This window comes from Simochromis diagramma, unplaced genomic scaffold, assembly GCF_900408965.1.
Source record: "Simochromis diagramma unplaced genomic scaffold, fSimDia1.1 OVJJ01000348.1, whole genome shotgun sequence".
NCBI classification, from domain to species: domain Eukaryota; kingdom Metazoa; phylum Chordata; class Actinopteri; order Cichliformes; family Cichlidae; genus Simochromis; species Simochromis diagramma.
Window position 1 is genome coordinate 459,223 of NW_024386755.1, and position 15,743 is coordinate 474,965.

Genomic DNA, 15,743 nt, shown 5'->3' on the forward strand with positions numbered 1-15,743 from the left:
CCCCCATTGCTGCATTGCATGCACAGGAACCTGGAAAAACACAGAACACAAAGAACGCTGTCAGCACTGGCAGGTTCACAGTTTACATAAATGCAGACAGACATGAAAAAGTCTCCAGCAATAAAAGTGTTGAAGTCGTAGATATGCTAGCTATACTTAGTGGATCCACACCGCAAAAGTAGTTGGAGTACTGGAACCTTTACATGTTCCAGTCCCCAGTTTTTAGATACTTTATTCTGGCAGAAACATTGACTGTTACAGCCATGGACTGTATACAAAAGATGGACATGGCCACCATAAAGCAGACTGAGTAGCCACTGCATGCTGATTAGCTAGCAATTTGTCAAACAAAGTGAAGCATATCCTGCTTTATCCTCCTTTTTCACTTTAATTAAGTCTGTGATTAGCACATAAAGCATTTTGTTATATAATATATGATTTGGAACTAGCAATTGAGATCATAACTAATTAAAACGTGTTTACTGAGATCAAACAGCAAGAAAACTGAAGGGATGTTCTCCCCTAGACCTCTACACAATTGGACTCAAGTCACACCCATTCTGGCTATTAAAAGGACAGACCTATGTCACTTTTCAGAGCTGGTAGCATTGTCCATCTTTTATATACAGTCTATAACTCTAGCACAGGGGTTATATAACAGCAATGTGAATGGTCTCTTCATTTAAGTTTCAAACTGCAGTAACAAAATATCTTTAATGAAAAAGACCATTAATTAATTTAGGGATTACCACACAGTAGGACAGAGGAAGGTGGAAAGGGAGGTCTTATTTTAAGCTGTTTTAAAATTAATTACAGTAGAAGATGTAAGTGAAGCTTTTTATGGGAAAAGAAGACATGACAGAAGATTTACAGGATTGGAAAGAAAATGACTGAAGTGGATCTTTAAATTTGAAAAAACAAAGACTTTCTAATGGAAAAGAAATATCACCACACACAATTAACTATAAGACCGCTCCCCCTTCATTTTCTTATGGTGTATTATTGAATACTAGATGTTTTATAAAACTTTAAGAATAATTAAACAGTTAATTTATATATATGTGTATTTTCATAAACATCTTTATAGTTTTTTTTCTCTTAAGGTCATACCCCTGCCCACTGCTATCAAGACTTGCTCGTCTTATTCTATGGTGTATTTAACAAAGTGGTGCCTTTTTCATTTTTGAATTGATTTGTACTCAGACGCCCCTAAGTATCTTTTCCCATGTCCTCTCCTCACCACATACCCTTCATTTTTCCCTGTGCCTTTTTTTCTCATCCCTACAAACACACCACTTCTCCTCTCGTATTCGCAACCCCATAACCCTCTTTTTCCTCAGGCACCTTCACCTGACAGCTGTTCTGCTCCTCTCTGTTCTGGCCATACCTCAAGCGCTAATGCCACCTGTTTCTTACCTCCATGCCTGAACTCCTGCAGCTCATACCCCTCTACCTCGCATTTATCCTTCCTTTTCCCCCATCACTCCCCCACCATATGAAATGTTGACCCTGTGGCTGGTGTCTCCTGGTACTGTGAGTGCCTGCCAAGCTAAATGGGCCCAGAGCACTGGCCATGTGTGTGTGTGTGTGTGTGTGGGGTCACAGCGTGGGGATTAGGTGTGTGTGAGTGATTGAGGGTGACAGCGGCCCTAGCATTAGGTGCCCTGTGGCAGATTTCGTAGGCCTGTTTTAGACACACTAAGCTGGATTTACCAGCAGCAGTGTGTCAGCAGTGATGCAGCCTGGTTGGACCTCCTACAGAACACACACACACACACACACAGGACCCAGCAATCCACCTGTAACCAGTCTTGGCTGTCCCATTAACCCTTCCTTTCTGTCCATCATAACCTTTTTACACTCCTGTAAATATGCATCAGCAGCACAGTGGACCCCATGATGCAGGCAGGCCACTGTAGCGTGCTCTAAGTGTCCTCTGAATCTTGACAAACAACATCGAAACAAACAACGTTAAGGACACGTTGCATTTCAGTGCAACCAGTGGCTTACCTCACTTACCAGTACACTTACACAATGGGTGAATTTTTACATATAAAGTTACACTTGTGTTGAATATTATGGCATTAAAAAAGTGTTTTACTTTGCTGACCAAAGAAGGCAAAAGAGAATATGGGTTAGCATGCAGTCAGTCTCATGACCATCAGACAATGCTCATGATGTAGCCTCCAGCTCTTCTGAGATGGCTTTCATTTCTGCTGTGAAGGTGTGATTGTTAAAAAAAAGAGCACACACACACATGCAGATGTGTAGCTACATCTATATATTGTGTTTCCTGCAAATTGTATGTCCCTTGCATGAGCAGTACTATATGATTGAAATCACAATTATGGTTTTTCTTTGCCACTGAGTTGCATGCTGGGTAGATTGCTGTGTATGTGTGGTCACTTTAGTACTTTGTGAGAGGGCCTCTCAATCTGCACATGTGTATTGATGCTCAATTGTCTGTGTATATGTGTGTGTTTTTTGTGATACCCAAGGACCACTATGTGCACACCTTTGTCCTTCTGTGTGAGTGTGTGTGCACAAGTGTGCATTTGCGCGCCTGCTCACTCTCACATCTCTGTTACAGCCTGTCCATTGTGAACAAGAGTGTTGAGCAAGATCCTGACCCACCGGTGGGTACTAATCACACACATTCCTCAGGATTAAACAGCCAATTAACAATAAGAGCGCCATTGTCGCCCTGTCTCCTTGTGCGTCACACGTAAAAGGTTTTCTGTGTGTGTATGTGTACCGAGCGAGTGCGCGCGACTCTGTTTGTGTGCCGAGTGCATGTGCCTTTGGACGAGCACGAAGCCAAGGTGCTTTTCTGCTGATCAGAAAGAACTCTTTGTGCTCCTGTGGCGATGTGTTACAATATTAACATGAAATCGATGGCTTCATAACTGAGATTAAACAGAAACTGTGTGCAGCGTAAAAACAGCGTTGATAGAGAGAAAGATGTTCTGTAAATGCAAGATGTGTGTGTGTTTGTTTATGTGTATTTTGGCACAGTGTTCTTAATGAAGCAAGATAAACCAGGACCTACTGAGACAACAGTGGCAGCTCCACCCGCTACAGAGCAATAAACATTCCTTGTGATTCTACTCTGTTCTGTTCGTTAGTATATGCATTTGTGAGACTGTGTGTGTGTATGCATGATTGCATATATAAATGGTACCTTCAGTACCATTCAGTGTGTCTGTGTATGTGTGTGTGTGTCCATAGGGTGGGTGTATGCATCAGTGTGGCACGTGTCGGAGTGTGGCTGAGGATTAGTGAGGCTCAGGGCCTGTTGCTCCACTTCCATGATTATTACTGCTGTCTACTGCCATATGGGCTGGTGGTGTTGCAGGTGGTGGGTGGGGGTTCAAGCTACTGTACCACGCTACACACACACACACACACACACACACCCCACCTTTGTCCACCCACTGCAATAATGTCCCCCTTCTCCTCCACACCAGCACACACACATGATCAGAAGACACACACACACACACACACGGTCTTTTATAAAGCATATAAAGCCATATGTGCATGAATGCACATATGAGCTTTGTCTTAACTAGCTGAAGCCTGTGTGTGTGTTACATCTGGGGGACATAACTTCCCTGGAGACAGAAAGCATGTCCATATAGTGTAATTGAAAAATTTAGGTTTAAAACTTAGTGTAAGCTGTGTCTAAGTTGTGAATAGATGGGTAACAGGTACTACTTTAGTACCTGTGAGTCAGCAGGCAACTGAATGCCATATGGTCAGAGAGCAGTGGCCCGGGTTTGAGTCCGAACCTGAGTCTTTACCATACAATTATAAAGCGCTCTGAGGGTGCTGTTGTTGTGAATTAGTGCTACATAGTTAAAAAAAAAATGCAAACTCAATTGAAGAGCACAGGCTGCCTTTTGATGTTAATTAAACACTGTGAATGCTTTTACATTAGCAGTTTTTCCACGGTTTTTACAGTTTAATCATATATTTTTTATGAATAATAATAAATAACTTTAAGCAAATGAAAAGTATTTGGTTTGCTATAAAGGTTACCTCAAATAATCAGTCAACATTATGAACTCCGTTTATTCCATAACATAATTTGTATTTTGAATGATCATTATCTACCTTTTCTTCAACCACAATTAAAATGAAGCCAGAATTTTGGATGAAACGCATCTGAAATGTATAAAAATCAAAGGTTTATTTATTTAAATAAGTACAAAAAGTATAACAATCAGGTACAATTTTATTGGACCAGATCCTGTTAAATGTAGCAATTTAAATTGCACTTGCATAGAAAAATTCAATGAACAATTTACATGTAATTAAATTAGTTCAAGTCAGAATTTCGGGCATATGTGTGTGTGAGTGTGTGTACTTTTTTTTCTTTTTATTGCATTTACTGAATTTGTATTCACTTCCAGTATTAAAAGTGAATATTTTGACATTGTGTGGTGATATTTTGGTATGCAGTTTCTCAGCTTCTACTAATGTATGAGTATGACGGTATGAACAGGTGTTAACACCCTAAAACCTCAGACAGTGATAGGGAGGGGGTTAAATGATGACTGGTATTGCACACACACACACACACACACACACACACACACACACACACACACACACACACACACACACACACACACACACCACCTGCTGCTGTCTGCAGTTGATTAGAGATCTGTCTACCAGAGAAGACAGCAGGACACACACATGCACGCATCAGGGGGTCTGCAGTCTGTGAAATTGATCAAGATGCTGGCCAGACATTATTTACAGATGAACTCATAGTCAGACTGATCCTCCTTCTTCTGTCATACACACACTTTGTGCCTCCACATGGGACCCAAAGGAGGCTGGAGTGCAGCACAGCTTCTTTAAGAAAAAAAAAAAACTCAGCAGAACTGCATCCTGCAACGACTGACGTCACGCATATCATACATTATGTATAATTACATTAATCTCTTCTCATAAAACAACTGTCCACATAACACGCATGGTAATAAAACCAACACTTTAACACTTTAAAAGCTGAACCCTGAAACTGAAAATAAAATTTTTAAAATTATAATATTAATTATACAGCAATATTAATTTGCATAAGTGCATGAGTTTTCATTTTTATTCTATTTGCTGCAGGATGTAAAGAATTATTTATTTGTTTGTTTTTTTTGGGTGGGGGAGTGTGTGCATTTTATTGCTTAGAAATTTATTGTGTAATTTATTGAAGTTTATATAAGTTTACACCAGTTACACTAGTTTACACTAGGCATTCAGGGGTTAATTAAAACATTCACTAATATCATTCATCAGCCTGATAGCCACGACTCTATTCAAGAACGGGGCCTCGTGTGACTGTATCATAAACATGGAAAAAAATGTGAAAAAAAGTCTTTGGTTGCAGTTGATAAAAGCTGATATGAACAAAAGGCGTTTTAGAATCACGGAAATAGGTTTGTATTTCTTTTTTAAAATGTCATAAATATAAATAACAAACATTAGTTTCTTCCAGGCTGTATTTACCATAAAAAATTCATGTGAAACAATTTTTCAGAGGTTTCCAAACATGAAATATATCACCAAAGAGACCACCAAGTATAAATATGACTGAAGTTTTAGCTGCATCAAATTTGTTAGAGATTCTTTAAAGTAGCTTGTTTGTTTCCATATATACATAGTCACCAAGGTGCAAGTAAATTAAGTATCCAGCCCTGGTCTATATTTGTTGAGTATATGTTTATATATGCATCGCATTGTATAAGTGTTAACAGCCTAGATCCATGACAGACTGCTGGTAACCCAAATCCTTCTCAAAGGACGCGCTCACGCAAGCCCACACATATGCATACGTATACACTAACAGTGTGCAGAAACATTGTAACAGCAGGACTATTCAGTGTAACCTACTCACAACTGTACATATATGAAATGTAAGCACTATCAGAGAGAGAGAGACACATGGTCTGACCTGGGCTCACGCAGAGTAATCCTTACATGAGTTAAATGGGGAGTTAACACTGACCTCGATACATACCCTCCAACAACAGCATTCATAGCTACATACAAACTCCTACAACAGATGTAGTATGAACATGTGTCGTCTGTGAATGACTTTCTATATGAATAGGCCAACTTGTATACTGAAAAACATGAGAGGCGGCACAGCGCTGACAGCGGGACCCTGAGAAAGCTCAGACTGGGTCTGTCACAACGCCCCTCCCATGCTCCCCCTCCATCTGCCTCTCTCTCTCTCTCTCTCTCTGTTCTTCCACTTTTTTCTGCCCTGTTTTATCATCACTCTAGTCAAGTCTTCCTTTCTTCTTTCTTCTCCACCCCATCCGCCCTAACTTTCCGCCCAGTTTCCTCCAGTTATAGACTTTTGTCGTCCGCCAGTCACTCACGGTAACTGTCGCATTCTTACCTTCTCGTTTGTGTCAGCCTGGCCGGTCTCACCCTCACTCACACACAAACACCACTGTGGCCTTTTCTCTCTCGCAACAGCAACTTCCTATAATGTTCGTTTACCTTATCAAAACTGATCAATCCAGCCACAGAAGTTAAGGTCCAGGCTCTCCGTTCCAGTGCAGTGAGCGCTCAGTTCTCTCCATCCACCCTTCCTCTGTCAATCTGGCCACAAACCCCTCTTTCCTCCCTTTATCCCGAGGTAAGATACTTACTTTTCAGATAAAGCATATTATGATAAATCGGCTGAACTCTGTGCGCGTGTGTGTGTGTGTGTGTAACTGTCTCACACACACACACACATGCACACTATAAGCACACAGAGTGTACACAGACATACAAAAATACGCTGTGTATCGAACAATATGATGTCAGAGTATTTAACAGCTGGGGGAAATGTGTGTGTGTGTGTGTGTGTGGAGGGTTTGTGCATGTATGTGTATGTGTGTTTTAGGCCTTTTTGAATTTAATGGTTTTTGGTCTTTGTCGTGTTGCAAATGGCACAAAAACAGCTTTTTTCATCTCCATCATGCCCAAACACACACACACACACACACACACACACAGAGTAAATTTTCTGTCAGTAAAAAAGCCTCGGGAACATTTCATGAGCAATGACTGAGTGAAACTTCATTTCAATTCCAGTTTGAAATCCTTTTTTTATCCTTTGGAATTAAAACATTCAGACATCCATCTGAGCAGCGCTGAGCATACAGATGAGGAGGATTTCATATCTGAGTATTTTTCTTTCTTTTTTTTAAACTATAGCTGTCCAGAATGGATGAGTTTGCTCTCAGCTTCTTAGTTTATTGAAGGGCGTTCACTAATGAAAAAGGGATGAGAGAAATAGTGGAGCATATGGGCAAATGTTCTCTAACAAAGTGGGATGGCAGTTAAGGTCAACAAGGGGAATAAAAGAGTTTGGAGAAAATGAAAACTAAATGAAAATACAATGGCGGTATTTGCCGGTGGGACATGTATGCGTGCTTGTTTCAAAATGGGATGTTTACGAAATGCTGTGCCCTGCTGTGTGTGTGTGTGTGTGTGTGTGTGTGTGTGTGTGTGTGTGTGTGTGTGTGTGTGTGTGTGTGTGTGTGTGTGTGTGTGTGTATGTGTGTGTAGGTGTTTGTCTGTGGGAGTATAGATTAGATGCACTAAGCCTCTTATGTGATGGTTGCCCTTAATTTGCTTCTACTCTGGGTCCTAGTGCATCCAAACCACAAGCATCACGGAACAATTTCCAAAACAAACAACCCAGAAAACATTACTTGTCATGCAACAGTAAAATCCGCTGCTTTGAATAAGAGCATTAATATTTAGACTGGTACCTAGCCCTGTATCTTAGGGAGGGCTTATCTTTTTATGCACATTCAAGAGCACAATTTAAAGAGTAAAAATCACAAAGAAAATAACTTGGAGGAGAAAAATAGTGACTGTACTAAATAATTCTGAATAAATGAGTCAACTTCCTAATGCTTTCATAATGCTTGTCTTATTTTCTAAAACAATGGATGCGGCAGTTTTGGAACTTTTTTTCTTTAAATCTGGTGCAGCATTTAGGCTACAACCTAATGACGATTTTAAAAAAAAAATCCTATATTTTATTATCTTATTAGGAACCTAACAGTCTAATTTAGAACAGCTTTTCCATTTCAAAATAAATGTACAATAACTAAAAATAACTGTATTAGGCTATAAAGCATAGTTGTAAAATATTAGTATATATATATACTAATATTTTACAACTATGCTTTATAGCCTAATACAGTCCCAAATACAAATGTGTCATTTATAATTAGCATACAATACAGGCTATTTATGCTTTTGTTTAATATGCTCGCGTATATTGTCAACTGAGAAACTACTGATTAAATGAAGTTATTTTTCCTACTATAAGCTAATCAAATTCTACTGCTCATAACAAAAAACATTTCTAACATAAAAAGTAAGAAAACAATGTATTTTCTGTTAGCTTATAACATAAAACATGTTAAAAAATGTACTTAAGACTCTGAGGGCAGGTGCTAGGAGAATGCGCGTGCACAGCACTACCGCGCTCGCGCCCTGACGCGCATCTGAGGTCTCGCTATTCCCGCCGTTTTTTTTTTTCATGTCAGCTGGAGGTCTCGAGACAGTCTTGTCTTCGGACTCCCCACAGTTAGCTCATTTAGCTATCCTGCTAGCAGTTAGCTGTGTATAAACTACCCAACAACAACTGACAATAACAGCTAGACATACAAACAAACACACAGGCGTACCTGGATGCGGTAAGCAACTGAAGAGTCCACCGTATCCAAACCGTGAACAGCGCGCACACTGGAAGGCCTCCCACACACTGAGACAGCCACACACACCTCAGCAGGTGAAGACATTTTATTCTGAGATTTGGAAACGTTCAAACACGCCGGTAAAATACTCTCTGTGGCTCTGTGTGTGTCTTTATATCTCCTGCTTTGGCTTTACAGAGCTAGATAAACCCCTTATACAGTTTGGGCTGTAGCTACATGTGTGTGTGTGTGTGTGTGTATGTGTGTGTGGATTTTAAACTATAAGAAATCCGATTCAATTAACAAGCGCAGAGAATCGGCTTTGGACACTGTGAAATTGTCTCGCTGTAGAGGATGGCACAGGCCAAACTAGCCTGGGAGGAGACACAACGCATATACAAAGCTCATCGATAATAAATACAACACCAGGACTGACAAAATAAACAAAGGGTAACGGAAACAAAAAAACAAACAACCATCTGTAATAATAGTGCGTACAAAATTATAAGATAACGAAATAACGTCGGACTTTGCAATAAAACATCTTTATCAGATACTTATTACACATTTAGAATTTAGGTATATAATCAGACCAGGGCCTGACAAATCAAATAAAACTAGTTTCAGATTATTATTATTATTATTATTATTATTATTATTATTATTATTATTATTATTATTGATTAAGTGAATGAATGGATAATTGGTCCGGAGGCAGCATGTTGGGGATCAGAAGGGGATTTAATAGCAGAACAACGCGGTCTTTGTGCTACTTTTAATCCGGCCTGTACCCCCTTCTCCGCCTCAGCTGCTCTACCTCTGCCTCCACACTCAGTCGTCCAATTATTTTAGGGAGGCCAATTTCAAAAATACTTTAGAACAATATAATACATTTTTTAAAAAAGAATTAATTCAAATTAAAAAAAATGATATCTTGACAATGTCTCCGGACACCTATGCTTGTTGCTGGGACGACTGTTTTAAGCTTGGCAAGTGGCTATAAAAACGAAAATTGTTAAAAATTTGTGTTTGCGCGCGCGCGGTGTGTGTTTTATAATACTTTTTCGATGTTTGTGTTTACTGCCTGCATACCAACACGTCTTCTTTGTTGCTGCGGCGACATTTAGATCAAATAGGGACATTAAAAAGACCATATATTATCCTCTATTGAAAGACAACTTGAATGAATAATGAACAATATGTAGATGCGCGTGGGCGTGTGCGCAGAGAGAGAGAGGGAGAGAGAGAAGGAGGGAGGGCTCTGGGTGTCTACTTGGATAAGAAGTTACTTCTAATTAGCCAGTCTCTTCTCGCTCTCCTCACTTGTCCGCCCTGCAGATCAGCATCCTCTTCTTCTCAGGGACGACCAGGGACAGAGAGGCCCCCCACCCGCCTTACAATTTTTCAACACCCGTCAGACCGCAGGCACCAAACTGCTGTGGAGCTGCCGCTGCTGCCGCTGCTTTTTGGCATCTTTCACCCGGCCACGTTATATGTGCGCACTGCAATTACGCACGGCTCTGATGGAGATTCTAACCGGCCTCGATTAGCGAACTGTGCTGTTTTCAGTGTGGTGTATTGACTTGTCGCACCGGGCCGACTTCAGTTGAGGTAGTCTTTCTTTTTTTGACTAGAAGCATTGAACAAACACCAAATCCTTAAAAGCGCCGTGGTTTTACGCGTCAGGTGGAAACAAACGTAAAGGGGCTTGGCCAAAGGTGCCTGGCTGGAAGGCAGTAAGTCAGAGTAACGTATAAAGATAGTTGAGGAGAAGGCAGTCAATGGACAATTAAAAAAACAAAAACAACCTAAGGCCAAACATCCCAGGAAAAGGAACAAACACCGTTAAAGGCAGTTAGAAGGAAAATAGAGAGAGAGAGAGAGAGAGAGAGAGAGAGAGAGGAGGGAAAGAGAGAGAGAGAGAGATACACCCCCTGGAGACTAGTTAGGAGACCCGGCCCCCGGTCTGAGAGAAGGAGAGAGCGAGTGAGGGAGTGTTTTAAAGCCGGCAGGAGGCATGATGTCCTACATTAAGCAACCCCATTACGCCGTGAACGGGTTAACGCTGTCCGGCCCGGGCATGGATCTGCTCCACACCGCCGCCGTTGGATATCCCAGTAAGTACTGGCCTTTGACTTCTGTGTGTTTTTAATCTGTGTAAACCTGTAGTTTCTTTAATCGCCTTTATATTAAGTAAACAAATAAAATAAAACAAGGGAAATGATGGAATTAAGTGAAATATTCGTTATGTATTTATTGCTTATATCGCGCAGAAAAACGGTAAAGAAAAAAAAAGACTCAATTTGAATAATATATTTGAAAATTTATCTGTACGGTTATATTTCTGATTATGAACCTAAGTGTCTACTGCTCCGTGTATCAGAACATGTGTTCACTTGACCTATAAATTCAGAGGATTATAGAGTCAAAAAACAATGAAAATGTGTGAGAAGAGAAAGGCCGCCTGTTCTCACACGGAATTAAAACTAACTCCAATCTGTTGCGCTTACAGTGTAACCTATTTACAAAAAGGACAGTCATTGTATTTCATATTGGTGCATTAATAATATATATTTTTTTCATGAATGAACACTGAGGTTGTTTATAAAGGCCGATATGCAGCGATCAGCATCTGCCACAGCCCAGATGATAGTTTGAAACGACGGCAGAAGGCGTGTTGTCGAGCTCGGCCCAAAGTTTACGTTTTTAAAAGTCATAATCCCCGATGTGGATATTCATTTCGTTTCGGTCTTTCTTTTTTTCCCAGTCAGAAATATTAAAAAAGAAAGAAAAACATCAGGCCTGCTGGATCCGGTCCTATAAAAACGTTTCAATCCCGCACACGTTTGTTTCTTTCCTCAATGCCACATAAAAGATTGAGCTACGGAGACTCGCCACTATTTGTTTGTCTACAAATATCCACAGCAGCGTATAAAATGTGAAACGAAGCCGCAACAGTGCTTATGTATTTAAAGTGTATGCTGCGAATTCAAGAGAAAAATCGGAATTCGTTTATTTGTTTCAGCGTTTTTATTGAAGTGGTTTATATATAGATTTGAATTTCATATTATTTTCAATTCATCAGTTCAATCATTTTTTAAATGTAATAAATGCACACCGACGTTGATACATGGCCTTGCATGGTCCAATAATTTTTCTGCGGAATTCTTCAGATATAAACTCAACGTAGATTTTAACGTGGCAATAATAATAATAATAATAATAATAATATTTTTTGTAGGCACCCCACGCAAACAGCGTCGGGAGCGCACGACTTTCACGCGTGCGCAGCTGGACATCCTGGAGGCTCTTTTTGCCAAAACACGCTACCCAGACATCTTCATGAGGGAGGAAGTGGCACTCAAGATCAACCTGCCTGAGTCCAGAGTCCAGGTAACACATTATACTGAAAATTATACTCATATATATTTTCCTATATTGGCAGGGCAAAACACCTGTGTGTGTGTGTGTGTGTGTGTGTGTGTGTGTGTGTGTGTGTGTGTGTGTGTGTGCGTGTGTGTGTCACAGAGACACACATACAGAAAGAAAGTGAGGGTTTGTTGAGTTCTTATGAAAGCAGCTTGTACATCTTTAATGTTTTTTATCAGCTGCTTTGATTGTGAAATAGTGATACTTAGATATCTTCTCTCTGATGCTCCTGTTCCCAAAGGTCTGGTTCAAAAACCGTCGTGCCAAGTGCCGCCAGCAGCAGCAACAGAGCACAGGCCAGTCCAAACCACGGCCCCCTAAAAAGAAGGCATCCCCTGCTCGTGAGGCCAACACCGAGGCCAGTGCCAACCCCACCAACGGTCCCTACAGCCCTCCTCCCCCTCCTCCAGGCACCGCCATCACCCCCAGTTCCAGCTCTGCTAGTGCCACAGTGTCCATCTGGAGCCCAGCCTCGATCTCTCCGCTGCCAGACCCCCTGTCTGCTTCCACCACCCCGTGCATGCAGCGTACCACCACCTACCCCATGACCTACACCCAGGCCCCAGCCTACAGCCAGAGCTACGCAGGCTCCTCCTCCTACTTCACTGGCCTGGACTGTAGCTCCTACCTGTCTCCAATGCACCCACAGCTGTCGGGGACCGGAGGGGCCCTGAGCCCTATCACAGCCTCCTCTATGGGCGGGCCCCTAAGCCAGTCCCCAGCCTCACTGTCCTCCCAGGGCTACACAGCCGCCTCACTGGGCTTTGGAGCCGTCGACTGTCTAGACTACAAAGACCAAACTGCCTGGAAGCTCAATTTCAATGCCGCTGACTGTCTGGACTACAAAGACCAGAACTCCTGGAAGTTCCAGGTCTTGTAAATAACAGGAGGTGGGGCGTGGGGAGGGAGGTAGAGGGAAGAGGTAAGAAATAAAAAGATAATAATCAAAGTAGGTTGAAAAAAAAAACCAAGATTACTTTCTATGTGTTTTAGAAGGAGGAAGAGGTAAACTTGGGACACAGAAGTCCCACCAATCACACATCAGCTGAGGAAGTGATCGGCTGAAATAAACTCTACGTGTTTGTTGTTTCAGAAAAATATCAGTGGGAGTAATGTGATCTGTTGAAGCTCGGTTTGGTGATTGTAACAAAGAGATGGCAATCGTGTTTAAGCAACATAGAAAATCAGCCTTGAAATCAAGGAATGGCTACATGTAAGGAAAAAGAGACTGATGTATGCAGAATAAAATCAGACTACTGAGAACAAGCTTTCCTTTTGATTCGACTGATAAAGCTGAGTTTGACTTGGACCAAATTTAAAGCAGGGCTTATTTGTAAAATTGACAATGCACAACAACATTTGTAACCTACAGGTTGTTTTTAACATAGAATTGAAATGGACCTTTTACACTGATGAGAACTGCATTTCTTCCTTTCAGACTTCTAATTTTGTTTTTTCTGTCATGTTTTTCTTTGAAAAAGCTGCTTTTTTTAATCATTGAGCTTTGAGAAATGAAAACAGTTCAGCTAACCCGGTGTGACACCTAAAGCTTGGTGTCTTTACAGGGTCTTCTCTAAATCACACACAAGCTGATGGTTCCTAGTAGCCTTGCATGACAGTGACCCCTGCAGCCTGTGTGGGATACGAGCTGAGGGGGGGGGAGGAGTAGGTCACTCCAGTGACTGCAGTACGAACCTGTTGCCTTTGAGCATGGTTATAATCATTAGCTGAATGGCTAGTACATTGTTAGTGTAATAAGATCACTTCCACACATTTTGAGGGACAATGGTCACATTGTTGCTAGTTGAGGCAGAGGAACCCCTCATCATCTCACAGTGGCATGATGAGAGCAGACTGCCAATAAACTGCTGCAGTGAGGTATCTGATGGGAGAGGAGACTGCACCGGAGAAAGGGAAGGGACTGGGCCTACATGCGGCCGACTCACCCCTCCTCCTCCTCCTTTGCTCAGAGTCTGGTGCCTCTCACAGCTCCAACCTGTAAAGATGTGATGGGTACCACTTTATGTGTTTGATGTTTTGTCTGATTTCTTTTCTTTTTTGTATTAGACTTAAAACAACTTAAGTTTCTTTTCAAATTTGTGAATTTGTTTGAGTAAAATTTGTGGTAATTTGTTTTTAAGTTCATATTACTATCAGTACTATTATAACTATCATCATTAATATTATATCTTCTGCTGACATGGACTTTGCTAATATACTTTTTTGTTGTTGTTTTGTAAATATTAAAACTTGAAAGTGTAATCATGTCTGGTATCAGCTGTGTGTTGTTACACAGGCACTCCACCCAACAGACTCTATCACCCTCTTTCTTAATTTCTAGAAAACTGCCAACTTTTAATTTTTTTTCTGTTTATATACTTCTGGTTTCTGCTTCTTCTTCTTCTTTTTTGTCAAACTCAGGGGTTTATCCAATAGAAGTAGCAGTATGCTTCTTAATCATTTATTGTACTTACATTTTTTTTTTTTGCTTTATAATCGTCTCTGCTTATTTTCTGATATGAATTATTTTGTATATTTCATTTGTCTCCTGTGTTTGACCGGTCTCATCACTACCATGCCAGATAGCTACAATGTTTCTGAGACATTAAACAACTTCATTAAAACTCCTGGGTTACTGTGTTCTCTAAGTCATGGATCCTTCCATTTCTCTGCAATTCAGGGCTGCAAGATAGTGCTAAATAGTGATACTGCAAATTTTAATATCGTTCCAATACCAAGGGAATACAGGGTCAGTACTGCTGGTACTAATACAGATACTTTTAACATATAAAGCCAGCTTTTTCAGGGGAGAGCAGTGTGTCACAATTTATGAGATGAATCATCATCAATTTGGAAATGCATTTTAGTGTCCACTAAATCACTGTGATTTTTATTCTCCACAATAATTAGTTAACACAGAAAGACACATCTTTCAGCTTTCCATTTATTTTTAAACTGGGTTTTTTGGAGACCTGGAATTTAAATTTGCCTGTCTCTGAAGCTTGTTGGGTCAACTCCTGTTGTTTAAATTTGATATAGGCTATTAATAAAACAGAACTGACAGTCACACAAAAAGGATCAGACATTTTTCATAGTGCATGTTTGAGGTATGTTTTTTTCATTTCCAGAAAAATAATGTGCCTAACACAATTCAGTGTGCCTGATATGAACAAAGTACCGATCCTATCACGCTAGCATCAATCCAATACCGATACTGGTGTTGGTAATACTATCGATATTTGGATCGATACGCCCACCTCTACTGCAAGAGAAGAAAATGGAGCACTGGGACATCTATAGTGGGGAACATTGGGAATCCATACAAGAGGTTCAGTGGGTATAAGGCTGAAATGAGAGGGAGCAGGGCAGAGAGGACAGAAAACAGATTAGAACTAACCCTAATACCGAGTCTCACCACCACACCGGGTCCAAACTGAAGCACGAGAGACAGGCAGATTACTTTGGATTGATGGATGTTTCTGTGTGTTCCTGCCACCGATAGGCCAGAGGGTCAGCTTTATGGGGGTTGCGCAAAGTGCACTGGATGAAAGGTTTTAGCCGTGCTTCCGGGAACCACATAGGCTATGTCTTTTG

At 40.8% G+C, this 15,743-nt stretch overlaps 1 protein-coding gene across 2 annotated transcripts; it reads left to right on the plus strand.

Moving 5' to 3' along the window:
• The first annotated feature begins 8,979 nt into the window (after positions 1-8,979).
• Positions 8,980-14,947, plus strand: LOC120729000 (homeobox protein otx5-like). 2 transcript variants are annotated; one of them, XM_040024341.1, is made up of 3 exons: positions 8,980-10,864; positions 11,962-12,113; positions 12,391-14,947. In XM_040024341.1, exons 1-3 carry the CDS (start codon positions 10,738-10,740, stop codon positions 13,027-13,029), a joined length of 918 nt encoding a protein of 305 aa, XP_039880275.1. In that variant the 5' UTR covers positions 8,980-10,737; the 3' UTR covers positions 13,030-14,947. The 2 variants fall into 2 exon arrangements, with proteins under 2 accessions (XP_039880275.1, XP_039880264.1); XM_040024330.1 differs by having other exon boundaries at positions 8,980-10,837.
• The last annotated feature ends 796 nt before the right edge of the window (positions 14,948-15,743 follow it).